We start from the raw sequence: 14,832 nt of genomic DNA, 5'->3' as shown, positions 1-14,832 counted from the left end.
AGCTGTTATAATAGAAAAATAAAAAGGAAAAAGGAAGCAGATAACATAAATGATTTATTTGTCATAAAAGATAGTAAGTCATAAGAACCAAACATTATGTCCTGAGAAATTGATGAAATGTCAAAAAATGTCCTTGCAATGATAGGGAAAGTGATAATAAAGATTCCTGGATATGTCCCTTTAACCGGATCCACACCAAAATTTAATGGGTTCTTCATTTGCCCACAATCCATCCATGTTCAGAAGCAGGAAATGCAGTGGATGATAACATGAAGGCCAGTGTTAGACTAATACATTCTTACTGTAACTCTATTTATAGGATCCTGAATTTAATGTAAATTAACAATTATTTTCCCTCAGTGAGAATGTGAACAGATTACCGAGACAAAAACAAAGCGTATGAATGCTATAGGGTTCATGGGGTCATGGAGATCGGAGATCAGCCTAGCTGACACAAACTGTAGAGCTGTTTCCTCTTTTGCCGACTCCACCCAATGGCACAGTGCCCTGTGCAGCTGCAAGTCCCACTGACAGGACAACAGCACTCACACTGTGTTCATCACAACCTCCTACTAAGAGGAAAAGAGGTTTTGTTACCATGCAACATTCCTATGTTTCATTATTCCTTACGTATAAAATACAGCATCTGGAAGACATTATTGAACTGATTTATTTCTGTGTTTAACATAATTTTGGAAGAGACTGGTATCAAATTTTGGAACAGAATTATTCAAATATATAAATATATGGTCAAAATTTAATATTGAATACTTACACTGTAATGTATAATAATGTATCTTATCATTCCATACTATATAAATAAAAATTGAATTGAATTGAAATTCATGAAATTGACACACTGAAACCCACAAAGGTTTGATTTACAGTGTTATACAACAGACAAAAGAAAATAAATCTTCACATCTGAGTAGCTGGAACCAGCAAATGTTTACTATATTTACTTGATAAATCCTAATTAACTGATTTAAAGCTGGAGTGTAGGACTCTTAAATATAAATGAACATCTATCACATTCAAGCCTTTGCCAAAGGAGTTCATACAATGCTGATCAAGCCTCTGCATTTTGTAGTATACTGGAGTTTTAAATCTGGTGTTGATCGTGGTCGTTGGTCGTGACTTTCCTGTGCTGTAAACTGGTAGTGATGTGTAGCACACCTATGTTGGTGGTTTCAGACACATGGAACCTCATATACTGAGGTCTACATATGAGATAGTATGTGGAACTATAATTTTAACCAGGTTAAAATTAAGGAGCTTGTTGGTTAAAATATGATGCTGTATTGTATTAAAGAACATTATTCTGACAGATTCACCAGATAACTTCAAATAGCTTTATAGGGGAGAATGGGGTAAGTAGGTAAAATGAGCCACCCCCTATATCTAGGTAATCATGTGACCACAAATTAAGGAAGTATAATTTACATTACTGATTCAATCTCAGATTCAAGCACATGGTGAGAGGGGTAAGCAATCCAAAAAAAAAAAAAAAGATTTTTATCATGCCAAGTGAATTCATCATTTTACTAAAGTCTTGAATCTTAATTAAAATAGATATGTTTTGGACATTACTACATGTTAACTTAAGCCAGTGAGCTACAAAACAAGGACATAAACTTTTGGTTCTACTTGTGGGGTAAAACATGCCAGTGATGTTGGGGCAAGTTAAGTCCATAGCTCCATTTAATCCAAAGGTTTGAGCAGGCTACATATGTACAGACTAACCTGTGTTTTTATGTATTAGCCTATTGTCTGATATTCCACAGATAAGACTAGGATGGCAAGGCAGTACAGAATGTTTTGACTAAATTTGAAGAAGTCACCTCAAGGTGAGGAATTACGTTCAAAAGAATGTGACGGACAACCCAAAAACACAATGCCTCTGGCTCTGGCTGTTGAACAACAAAAGTTCCCTTAAAGAAAGTGAGCTCAGAGTCCTCAGTGGTAGCTGTGGCCCTGACTGCTCTGCTTTTATTTTGAATAAACAAGCTTCCGGTCTTATTGTAGCTAGCTAGGCTAGCGGTGGGCTTGACGTAGCAGGGATGTCTCATGGCAGAGAAGCAGCCAGTCCTGAAAGTAAAAGCAGTCGTGAAACTCCACGGAGCTCTTTGGCTACCGTGTAACTAGCATCTTCCCCCGCGACGTCGTGAATACAAGATAACAGCTAGTTGACAGACATGGTGGAAAGTGGTGGAGAGGGCTTCTTGTGTTATTCCGTTGCTATAACTTTGCTCAGTCCAACAGCCGTTCAGCCGCGACCACACCCTCCCTGCTTCCTCATAGTACTTTAGCGGGAGCGCGCAGCACGACTTTGAATCTCTGGGAATAACGGCCACTTCTTCCAGCTACGTTTACGTTTCCGTGACCGTGGAACTTGCTAAAACAAGTGAGTTGAATGGTCAACGACCACCTACTGGTATGGAGATGAGAAGCGACTCCCCACAGAGTATATGCGGGGCTGTACACTCTCCGGTCCCGAGTTAAGACGCTGAGGAGGTGGAGGGTGGACAGACGGACGATGCATATGGAGTCGAAGCGACCGGAGCAACTGCTAGCTTCTAACCCAGGGCTCTGTTTGAAGAAGAAGAGGTTGAAAGTGGATTGAGGGGTTTGTGGTTTTGGATAGTCGTCCTTTCGGTGGATATTACTTAGGAGGACTCATGAAATGATGGTGCTGGAGGGAAACACAAGTCTTCCCGCTATCCAGAAGAGCTGTCCGGGTGTTGCCCCGTTTGTAACCAGCATGAGTGCGCCAGGCCGGTCAAACTCATTGGGAACAAGTCGGACAAGATCTCGGTGCTGTGTGAGACTACTTGCTCCGATGCGAGTGGATACAAAATGATATCCTGTTGATTACAGTTTAAAAAAAGACTCAAACGGCATCTACTAAATGTTAAGGAAGTTTTCTTGGCTGCAGTCGTAAAAGAAAGGCATCTAACGTTACAGAAATAGCAATAGGCTATTCAATAGATGTAATTCAAATTGGGAATGTGTTGAGCTTTGACATTATTTTCGCCTAATTCTCAATCTGCACTTTGCCTTTTCTGAGGCACCTTGGTGGCACTGCAGCTAGTGTGTGATTTATTTTTTAAGTCAGAAATCTGTGAATCTGTTCCACAAAAACCTGGGACAACAACAAGAATATTGACTTTCAGTAAACGTGGATTATGTTGTTCAGGGCATTTAAATTCAGTTCATTTAAAGTTAAGAGCAAATAACTTAACACTGGTTACGCAGAAGTTTTTTTTTGTGCAACTGTGTTACATGACAAAATTAGTAATAACCAAGGCAGATAACTGAGAATATGCCAGATCATAGTCTAGACTTTTATTATAATGTACCGTGGAGACACATTAATTCACAATGGGGATGTTATTCAAACATAAGTGAATGCAGTAATTGAGTTTAGCTTTTTCTGCATGTTTACATTGAGAATACATGTCCTGTGTGTCAACATATAATGTACAGTTGATTATCTATACTCTGAAGGAATTTAAGGAAGACTGTTTGGCCAGTTGTTATTTAAAGGAGTTTGTAAAAAGCAATGAGGTGAGGCTTATCTTGGAAATGTCTTAAACAGTACAATGTGCAGCAGCAGAAAACTACAAATAACTGAACCCCTCTAGAAGAGCAGTGTGACTGTCACCCCCACCCCTCTACACACACACACACACACACACATATACACGCACGCACACACACACACACTCACACTCCCCTCCTTATTATGGCTAGTGGTGGTTCTGGCAGATCGGCTAGTGAGGGATCAACCAGCACACCCAGTGGCAGTTTGCAGCAGAGAAAACGTCTCTCCTCCATCTGTGACACATGTAAGGGAAAGATGCAGCTGGTGGCTGATCTCCTCCTGCTGTCCAGCGAGACCAGGCCGGTCATGACCTCTGAAGGTGTGGCAGTGGCAGACACTTTTGACCAGTGCCGCGACACGGTCATCGCCAGGACTAAAGAACTCTCCATTCTCACCCACGACATCCAGAGCCAGCTCAACATGGGTCGCTACATCGAGGTGGGGGACCGCCTTTTGGAGATGGCTGACCTTGTGGTGTCATTGACTGAGTGCTCAGCCCACGCTGCTTATCTGGCAGCCGTGGAGACCCCCGGCTCTCAGCCCTGCCTGCCAGGTCTGGTGGACCGATACAAGGTGACCCGCTGCCGGCACGAGGTGGAACAAAGCTGTGGTATCCTCCGAATCACACCTTTGTCAGACCTCACCCCCCAGCTCCTCCTTGAGCTCTCTCAAAACATCTCCACCAACCTCAAGACTCTGACAGACATCTCGTCGCTGGCCAGTGAGAGGTCCAGAGACCGCTTTGCGAAAGAACAGTTCAAACTGAGCGTCAAGAGCATGAGCACGAGCGGCACAGCCTTCCTAGCGTGTGTTAAAGAGGTGAAAACCCAGCCTTGTGAGCTTACCAGAAATCGCTGCGTCCTTTTTAGTGCCGCCCTGGTCCAGGCTGTGAGCGCCCTGGTTGGATTTGCCACAGAGCCTCAGTTCCTTGGAAGAGCTGCGAGTGTCTCCAATGAAGGGAAGGGGGTACAGACTGCAGTGTTAGGGGGGGCCATGAGTGTGGTTTCAGCTTGTGTCCTCCTCACTCAGGGCCTCAGGGACGTTGCCCAGCATCCCGAGAGCAGCTCCAAAATGGCAGACTACAGGGAGCGTCTGCGTAACTCAGCGTGTGCTGTGTCAGACGGCTGCACACTGCTCACTCAGGCACTCAGAGAACGCTCCTCTCCAAGGACTCTGCCGCCAGTCAACTCTCATTCTGTGAATTAGTTTAGGAAGAGGCAACATGATCTCCAGTCTCTTCTGTCCTCTTCTGACATACCAAAGAGACTCACTTGGGCTATCCCTGTCCATCAGGTTTAGAGTCAGAGTAACATCAGAAGAAGGCTGTCTGTCTGTGGGTCTGTCCATGTGGTTGAAGTGTGTGAGAATGCAATGGAGCATAGAAAAACCGCTACAGGGTTTTGTGTCACGCTGGATGTGACTCAGAACATGTTAGAAATGGACCATTTGCTCCAAAGCCTGATCCAGCCTCATCTGACAGCCCGCTCTCACCTTCAGACAGCAGCCTTCAAACCTGAAAAGTTTACCTCAGTTTTCAGCTTAATTGAAAACACCAGCCTCGATGATGGATGTAGCCTTGCTGTGTGAACCTATGGTTGGCTGACCTGCTCAATTATATGTGCTTTGTGAGATTGGAAAGAGTGATCTGAGTGTCTCATTATTTTTTTTCAACGTGTGAATTATTAATTGGTAAAAAGCTGCTGTGAGTGTGTGCCATAGGTTTTACACTATTTACCAGACTTTGCATAGTATTTTAAAGTGTTTTGATCATGCATGTAATAGAGTATTTATTTCAACTATTAAAAACATTGTTTCTGATATGTTGTTGTTGGGCTAATGTGCTTTGAAAAGCTGAATTGATTTAAAGGATCTTTTTTCCCAAATAACAGAAGAACCTGTTATGTGTTACTCCTTTTAGTATCTGTCCATGCTGATAGTTTAGTTTCATTTGTCCTGGTTTTGAGACGTCTCTAAATTTCTGCTTCCACCTCTACAGAAAAGAGACATTTAAAATACCACTGTCTAATAACACACCTTGTATATTTAGTTTTGTAAGATGTAACTTATGGCTTTAATGGTGGTTAATAAAACAATGTTTTCTAGATGATTTATAAGCTATTAATAAGAAAAACTTTGACTGGATTTTTTTTTTTTACAAAAAACCCAACATTGCTTTATGACATAACCTAACATTATGATTTAGAACTGGTGTAAAACATGAATAAATTATTTATTTACCATCAATAAAAGCTTTTGTTACAACTTATAAACCATTTATACACAAGGTGCCGCTTGAGGAAGTGCTGCCAAAAATGAATCAGCAACAAGTCTGCAATATACAACCTTTTAATTCCAGAAAGATAATATTTTTTTAATCTTGCCAACATAAATAAACACAAACCTGATCTACAGAAGTTTTACCTTTTCTACTGTCAAAGAATTTTTCAAATGAAATCTATTAACAGCTGTTGATTCACCTCTGTTATACCAGTGTTGAGGCAGAAATCTTTACGCTTGGACAAATAAAACCCAAATTACACTTTTAAAAATGTTTTGGCTAAACCAAAGACAAAAAGATTGACAAGTGGTGAAATTATGTTGAACCAACGAAGAAGATGTCAGGTGAATGAGCCTTTCCACTACATTCAGAAGTATTACTGATTACTATGTACTTAATTATTATGTATTGTCCCCTTAAAATCTTGTGTTTTCACCAATTATTAGGTTTTTGTGACTAGTTTTTCAATTGATATTTAAAATGTTAAGTGCTATTTGTGTTTAGTTAGTATTCACTGCAAATCAAAATCAAGCTGGTTCAACTGCTGTTTTAAAAATGTAAGTTAACTGAATTTAGGTTTTGTCATTAAGTCACTTTACAAGTTTTCAACATGTTAAACCCACTGAAATAAATCAATTGAACCAGAGGAAACCAGTCGAGTAAACTTAGCATATGGTCAGTCATGTTGACTAATGTTTCCCATTCATATTCTCAGTTGATAAATCTCTTCTTCATTTGACATGAATAACTTAGAGCTACAGGTGTTGTTACTGCTCCCACTAACTTTGGTAAATCTGAAGCATGTGTGGTGTGATACTACTCTCCATCATTGTTTGCATTGTTTCATTATAGGAAGAAAGAACCATGGCTTACTTCAACATGTGCTACAAACAGTAAGCTGCTATCAGTGCATGCTGGGAAATCTGCCAGGATGCTGATGCTTTTTAAGAAACTTGAACATTCAGGAGTTCATTCATTCTGCTCATTATTCCAGGTCAAAAGACCTCGAGTCAGAACAACTTCTCACATCTGAGCTGGTCTGAAACATAGAACTAGAATTTTTACCTCCACCAAAGATGTTAGATTTTCACTATGTCTGTTTGTTAGTTTGTCAGCAGGATTATACAAAAGGCACTGAACTGATTCACAACAAACTTGGTGGATGGATTGAGACATGGACCATGGAAGAACCCATTACACTTTGCTGCTGATCTGGTTTAACACTGCGAGATGTAGATGCAAAAGCGTATTTTGACACTTTTATCAGTTTCTGAGGAAATAATGTTTGGAACTTGATGTACAAAATTATATATATATTTATTTATTACAGTGTATTAGTGTTTTTAAGCTAATCTCTGAAAAGTCAAGTTGATGTGTTAATTTTATTTGCGTTTGTATTCCGTTGTTAAAATCTTTGACCTTTATAAACAAAATGTTAGGCAGTTGACCACATTGCAAACATACTGACAGACATCATAAAGTAATAATAAAAAAAAGTTTATATATAGATTTTCTTTTACAATAAGTAAAAACCTTACTGTTTGAGAAAGCAATTAAGATACAGGCAGCACAAGCGAAATCAGGATATGCTTTCAGGCAGACGTGTGTTTTAGAAGAGACCTGAGAGATAGCACTTTCTCAGCCTAATTTCCTAGGGCAGGTCGCTCCACGGCTTCAGGAACCTGATTACGAAGATTCTGTCCCCTTTAGTTCTCAGCCTGGGCTCTGGAACAGCCAGAAGACCTCTTGTTGGAGGGATGAGACAAAGGCCAGGGAGGAATCCACAAAATTTGCAGATTTGGTTAAAGGAGTGGATCCAGGAATTGTTTTTTTATTTATTTTTTAAAAGGAATTTGCTTAACATTTCGAGATGAGACATTTTTCACCTTGGCGGAGGTATTGACTCTGCCAAGTGTCACTCTCATTTAACATTTTACACTTAAGATCTCATGGTGCTAAATCTCCATGAAATACTGTACTTGTAATTACAGGAATGGCCTTTGAAGTTTGCCTACAGATACATTTTAAAATTGTAAAAATACTGTGCAATGATGATATATTATTTGTTTTGTTAGCGTGTGTGTTGTGGCTGACACAATGTTAGTGGTCACACAAATGCAAACTCCTGCTCTCTGCCTGACCCCTCCGTTCCTGCAAGTTGATGGGCTCATCTTACACCTCTCTGCCAAACATTATTTCCTGTGAAATGTTGCATTGTTTAAGAAGGTGATTCCTGGATCCGCTCCTTTACACACCGCACCAAAATGCATTCATACATGTGACACTTTTTCTTGTTCTTTAAGATGATATGAAAGAGAGATCAAAAGCAAACAGAGACAGGATTAAGAGCTGAGATACCCTGAGTTACTTAGAAAAGACAGAGAAAGATACCTGAATAAAAGGCACAAGGTGTTGTTTGTCAGAATTGTCAGAGAGCAAAGAAAAATTAGAAGACAAGGACAAACTTCTCAACAAAACCGACGTAGAAAGAGCAGCTGCAGTAGAGTATTTAGGCTGGAGCACAACCACAGTCACAAGAAGACATTGTCGTTGACCCAACTCCAGCTCCACTGAGCCACCTGAAACACCTCAACTGTCTGCACCAAAAAACTGTGCACAGAGAGTGAAGACAAGGACAAAGGTCAACGAGATCTTTAGGCAGCTAATTCCAAAGATTCCTTAAGGAAGTTGGAAAAATAGGAAGAAAATGGAGATGCCAACCAACGAACAGAGACAAAGAACAAAGGGTTTAAGAAGAACTCTGTTGTTTCACAACACATTTTTTTCCCAGATATAAAAAGAAATATCAAAATAGTTAGGGTTCTCACATAAGTTGATGGCAAATATGACAAGGGCCCCCAAACTCCAATACACCTGAAAAATGCAATGTAACAAAATCAGCAAGGAAGTGGAGGAAAAAAAAACATTTCTGGAGCATGATGCCAACTTTAGGATAACAACAGGAAAGGAGACAATTACATAGAACAAGAAAAGAATGCAGAAGTGCTTCCTGGTTGAATCAATGAGAACATTACACCAGGAGTTCAGAACAGAGCATTGGGAAGTGATGATTTCATATAGCAGGTTTTGCAAAAAGTGACTGCTGAATTGTTAAACCAACTATCACAGACAGAGACAAATACCAAGTTTATGTTTTATTACAAAGTGGTAAAAAGTACCAAACACACTGACCTAACTGAGTCTGTGGCTTGCACAAATGCAACAAAAGAGTGCATGTACCCTAACTGAGGGATAAAAAAACTGCAAAACTCTGCCTTTGATGTCCAACCTGCTGGTTTGAGTGGAGAAGCACTGTTGAGGAAAGGGAGAAGAGTAAAAAAGATGAAACAAAAGAAAAGCAAGGTCCATGGGACTCACTGCTGGATGATTTTTCAGACCAATTTAGGAACAATACAACAATGTGTTGACGTAAAAAAATTACTTGTGAAGTGTTTTTAAAAGCAAGTACTCCAATACTTTAACTGAAAAAACTAAAACTTTGACTGAACTATTGATCTATACTGAACTGTACTTTGATTCAAGTAGTGGAGCTGTGTACTTTTTCCACCTCTGGGCTTTAGAGGTATTAGAGGTGAGGAGGTAGAGGTGAAATTTGGTGAAATTTGTCAGAAGTGAGGAGGTAAGGGAAAAATTTTCAGAGGGTCAGGCTAGTTGTTTCCATCTGCTTCCAGTCTTTATGCTAATCTAGGCTAACTAGGCTAATCTAGGCTAACTATGTAATACACAGACATAAGATTGATGTTGTTTTCTCATGTCTCTTTTCATCTCTCTTCTTTTTCCTGCTGTGGCATCTGTCTGCCATGAAACAGGTGCATTGCCACATTTTGAAAATAAAGCAACCAACAGTGTTGAAGTTAGCTATGCATATATACCTTTATATAAAATCCACTGATTGTCACTGCATTGTGATAATGCAGTAATGTCATATGTCCATATTGTGATTACTAACTGTGGACAGGTGAATACCTTTCACATCAGCATCCAAGTCATTATTGCGACTGGAAAACAGATTTTTGTGAAAGCTGTGATATATCCAACTTGACATTAAATAATTGAATAGATCTGAAATGAATAGAAAATAACAGAAGAGCCAGGAAAAGCAAAGAAATATAGATTCCTGACATAATCAAGTTTGTCATTCAAAGTAGTTTAAACCAAGTTTATGGATATAGTGTTACACTGTCAGTGCACAGTCATATGTAGTTAAAATTAAAATCTTTCCCGTTGCTACCTCTCATTCCACATTAAGTGAACACAGCATTGGTCTTGCCCTCAAACATGGAGCAGCAGTGTTCTCCTGCCCTGCCTTCTCCAGTTCAACCTAGGTCACGCTCTTTTCTCTGAGGTAAAGCCATCATAAGATCCGGGTTGTGCCAATCTCACAGAGCCCAAATTCTCTTTAAATGAAATGTATTATACAGTATAGGCATGTCCTGTAACATCTGAAGTTGGATCTGAGCTGAAAACACAGTGATATGACCTTGATATGACTCTGCAAAGTGTTTGCCCAGTTTCAGGGGTGTTTTTAGGAATAATGTGTGACACAATGTCACACTGATAACTAAACAAAGAACTTGACTTTGAGTGTGAATGTCAGCTCAAAATGAGACTGACTTCAGTTCAGTTCTCAGGGAAAAGATTGTGATGATCAGCTATGATCACTTTACAAACAGCATTTGCATGACAGGAGAGATCAAGAGATGATAGGTTCTTCCTGGCCACTTCCATTCCCTTTTGGAATAAAAAGTACACATAAATACAAATGACACATGAACCCTTGTTGTGCTCAACAGAAGGAAACAGCTGATTCGCCCAAAATGAAAGCTGTGAATAGGAATGAGTGGGATTCATGCCTGACAAAGCTGAGCAAAGTTACTTCAGGTAGTCCCACCCTTTTTCCTTCCTTCATCAGATGTGAACATGTTCAGGAGGTGCAGGATGTCCACCATTGCTCAAAGGCATCTTGAGTTTTGAGCAAATATGTGATAAGGCCACGCCAACTTGCACAAATCAATATGGCACCTCAGATTTTGGTTAATCTGTGGTAAATGCACACCAGCTCTATCCACTGGGTGTTCAGATACACATTTGTGGTGCTCCCTCTGGGCCGGGCGAAAAATGCTTTGGGATGCCCTAACCCAATTATAAGTATGGATATCTACCAGGATTTATGATGATCAGGGAAATGGTTAATGAATTAAAGCCAATATTTGCTAAGCCCTTTTTGATTGGTGGTGGCCATGTGTATTCAACCAATCTTGCTCCTTTATGATAGGACTGTATATTTCATTCCCCTCAAGGTTGTTTACCAAATTTGGTGAAACAAAAGTCAAAATTCGCTGTTTTTCACATTATATAAATTTGCAAAAAAGTCCAATATTGCAGACTTTTATGGTCCAAGAAGCTTGTTTGTAGAGTACAACTGTGCGAGGGCCATGGTCTTTCCAAAATTGCATTTTTGAGCCTTAATTACAGTGCCACTATGTGGCCGATTGGACTCATATTTCTTGGGAAGCACATGCTCATCATTTCCAGTTATTGGGCCAGGTTTAATGTTTCTAGCTTATTCAAGCTCAAAGAAATTTGACAAATAATAATAATAAAGTGAAGCAAAAAAACACAGGGTTGTAGCCCTCTGGGGTAGAACCCTATCAGAGAGCTGTGTTCTGACTTGGAGCACAAGAAAAACTAAAATGATGGGGACAAAGATGGAAAAAAACATTCCCACAAAGTAAAAACATTCTGCACAATTCATAAACATAAAATCATACAGGGACTTTAACACAAGTATGAACCAAGGATAACGAGTCAAGTCCATGCTTGACAAATGTGAGGTTTTACAATTTCTTATGACAATTAATTATTTTCCACAACATAAGTAATTCAGTTCATGTAGCCTAATACTGATACACACTCCCCTTCATGGAAAGCAGCAATTATAGCCCAACTATTGAGATTCTAGATAACTGGAGACAAAACATTTTTCTATACTCCACACTGATATAAAAACGAGTCATTGAAAGAAATGTAAATGGTGTAATGCTTTTTATCTGGAAAAACTGCAGCTCACACCACTGCCAAAAGACATTTCTTCTATGCACTTGTCACGTTGCTGCCAGTCTTCTGTCTGCAGTCCCAATCAATTCGTTTCACATGGTCTGGTGGTGACGGAAGGGTAGACTGCTCCTTTTCCTGGTAATGCTTAAATTGACACTGTTCAAGCACCCTACAGGACTGAATGTCTTTCCCAGTCCAAGCATACACCAATCAATTTTATTGACAGTTTTATTGGTTGTATCTCCTACTAGACAGAACAGGTGCCGAGGCAGGGAAGCTCAGTGTGAGTGGAGGCCAGAGGATGTGAAGGGGAAGCAGGACACGAGCAAAGAGGAGAGGAACAAAGTGCTGCTGCTGCACCAGGAGAAGCAGAGGTGGGAGGACCAGAAAGAGGCAAGAGATTAAGAGCAATGAAAACGTATTTCCCCAAATCTTTAGACACCTCATATGTAAGTTAAACAGACTACCCATTACTATAAACAAATGTACTGTATTAACTTATGCCTCAAGAGCCTTCTGGCAGCAGCAGGTACATAGAAACCTCCGTGCCAGGTGCATTTTGAGAGGAAAAGCAATTCCTGCATGCCACAACATTATGACGGCCTTTAAAAAGGCTTGTAAAGTTAAGTTTTTTAAACTGCTGTATCCATTGTCAAGAATGAACTATCACACTCAAGATCAATATGTTCAGTTTCTCATCACAATATTTGCCAGCTTGCAGTTCTCACCCCACATTACAATCTTATTACTGTTGTGCAGTAAGAAGATTCGTTCCAGTGCCTCAACTAAATCTGATACCAGGTGGGTGGTGTATATTTTTTTATCCATTAAAACAATAAAATAAAGGTGGTATTCTTTGATTCACAGACCAAAAATGGAGTGCAACCGACAAATGTTCAGTCTTGCATGCAAGTTATGGCATTACAGCAACTAATGTAACTGTATAACAGTGTTGAACAGTCAATTGCAACTTGTAAATTCAAAGCTTTAGCATTTTTGTGGCATAATTTAAAGCTAACAGGCGCTCAGTAGGTCTTGAGCAAGTATCCTTCAGCCTTCTTGACAACATTCGGTGAAGCCAAAACTGTTGGCCCACAACAGGAAACCTATAGCCTGTGCTATCAGGAGTGGCTTCCTTCACACACCATAATGCTCGAGTCATAATTTCGGGCAAGGTTTCGCCCATTTCCTGCTTCAAGAGGGAAACACTTGCCTATCCTTTTCCCCAGGAGAGCGCCCATCCCTGCGGCGCTGACGACACCCATTTCTGAGGAGAAGGAAGTTACCAGTGGACAAGGGGAGGCTGGAGCATGTTTTCTGATTGACCCACAGAGAGACACACTGACCTGGTCTGGCTGCACCTTAAATTGTTGACTAGAGCAGTTTTTGACAAAACAAAAAAGAAAACTGTTTTGGGTGTTCAGTCTAACTATTTTAATGTTGATCTTATTTTTAATAGTACACAAGGTGGATGTGCCTTCTGTTTGCCAGGCAGTTTAACACATTAGGTTTTCAGGTGCATTGTAGGAATCTGAGAAGAGTAAATTGATCCTGTGTGCATTATTTATATGTTTCGCTGATCAAATGACAGTGCTGCTGCTCTGACACAGAGAAGGTTACAAACCCTTAAACAAAGGACAGACTGTGATGTGACACCCCTGTTCTCATATTTCACATTTTAGATGAAAATAAATAAACTAATAAGACTTGTGAGTCAGCAAATTACCTGTGGCCACAAGGAGAAAAACATTTTCTCAAACTTGTCTGTGCAACATCGTATTTGATTTTCAGTGTTTTTGTGATCCTCAATGAATCTAAAAGCAAGCTCTCAAATTTTATGTATTTCACATTCACATTTACACCTTTAATTTACACATAAGTCTCCCCCAACACAATCACCCCTCCCCAACAAAGGTAAGGTCTCTAAAATGTTTTATGTACTTGCAGATATGTAGACATGTCCCACACCATCGTTACAGATTAGTTTACTGATTAATAATAAAGTCATAAAATTAATTTCATCTTCATAATTAAGCTGTTCAGTTGTGATGATGTACCTTTGATGATGGGTGTGGTATAACAATGGACAGTGTTTGCAAGGAAAAGAGAGAGCTGGGCAGTGGGGCTGTAAACACTAATCCACTAACAGCCAACTGAATCTGCTCAACCATTCCTCCCCCCACCAGCCTGTTATCCAACTACAATGAGGTCAAGTTGTCAAGTAGTCACTTCTCAGAGACTGTGGTAAGAACAGTTTACATGAATACTGCCACAGTCTTCTCACCTGGACAGACTGGTGTCAAAGGTTACCCTGATGAGTTATTACAAAAGCCAGTTTAACAGTGACTCAGAAATTTCACATATACATTTCAGCAATTTCTACCACAATGCCCAAAACACAACACTATGAACACAGCAACACACACCCATAATACATAAATGATGTACCTCATTGATAGAGGATAGAGTTACCTGTACTGATGTGTGTGTGTGTGTGTGTGTGGTGTGTTTGCTTGCTTATCTAGCTTATCTTATCTTATCTCGCTCTGTTGTTTAGACACTCTTTGTTTTGACACTCTTTTATTTGCTTATTAATCAAAGGTGTCACAGAATTATCATTTTGTGTATGATTAGATGTCATTTCAATCATTTTTAACAAGGTAATTTTTTGTGGAAAAACCATATCGACACATATTATTTTTCAAAGCACATGAATTTTACACATCTTAAAACCAGCCTGGACAGGGTGCTTAGCATATTATTAATGTAAAGAGCAGTGATGAACAATTAAAAACATGATATCACAGTTGAACATCATTCCCATATTGCACTCAGTGGAAACATTCAGACAGCACCTCCCAGCAGGTCTTGT

At 39.8% G+C, this 14,832-nt stretch overlaps 1 protein-coding gene across 1 annotated transcript; it reads left to right on the top strand.

Moving 5' to 3' along the window:
- Positions 1–2,019: 2,019 nt before the first annotated feature.
- Positions 2,020–5,424, top strand: tlnrd1 (talin rod domain containing 1). The gene has a single exon (XM_071489067.1). It carries the CDS (start codon positions 3,746–3,748, stop codon positions 4,808–4,810), a length of 1,065 nt encoding a protein of 354 aa, XP_071345168.1. The 5' UTR covers positions 2,020–3,745; the 3' UTR covers positions 4,811–5,424.
- Positions 5,425–14,832: the final 9,408 nt, after the last annotated feature.

Source organism: Trachinotus anak, unplaced genomic scaffold (assembly GCF_046630095.1).
Source record: "Trachinotus anak isolate AG129_WGS33_773 ecotype Australia unplaced genomic scaffold, CSIRO_AGI_Tana_v1 ptg000011l, whole genome shotgun sequence".
In the NCBI taxonomy this organism is placed as follows: Eukaryota; Metazoa; Chordata; class Actinopteri; order Carangiformes; family Carangidae; genus Trachinotus; species Trachinotus anak.
This window is presented reverse-complemented; position numbering and strand designations above follow the sequence as displayed.

Excerpts from the sequence above, each read along its gene's own strand:
- tlnrd1 (XM_071489067.1), top strand. The coding sequence starts at position 3,746 with ATGGCTAGTGGTGGTTCTGGCAGATCGGCTAGTGAGGGATCAACCAGC.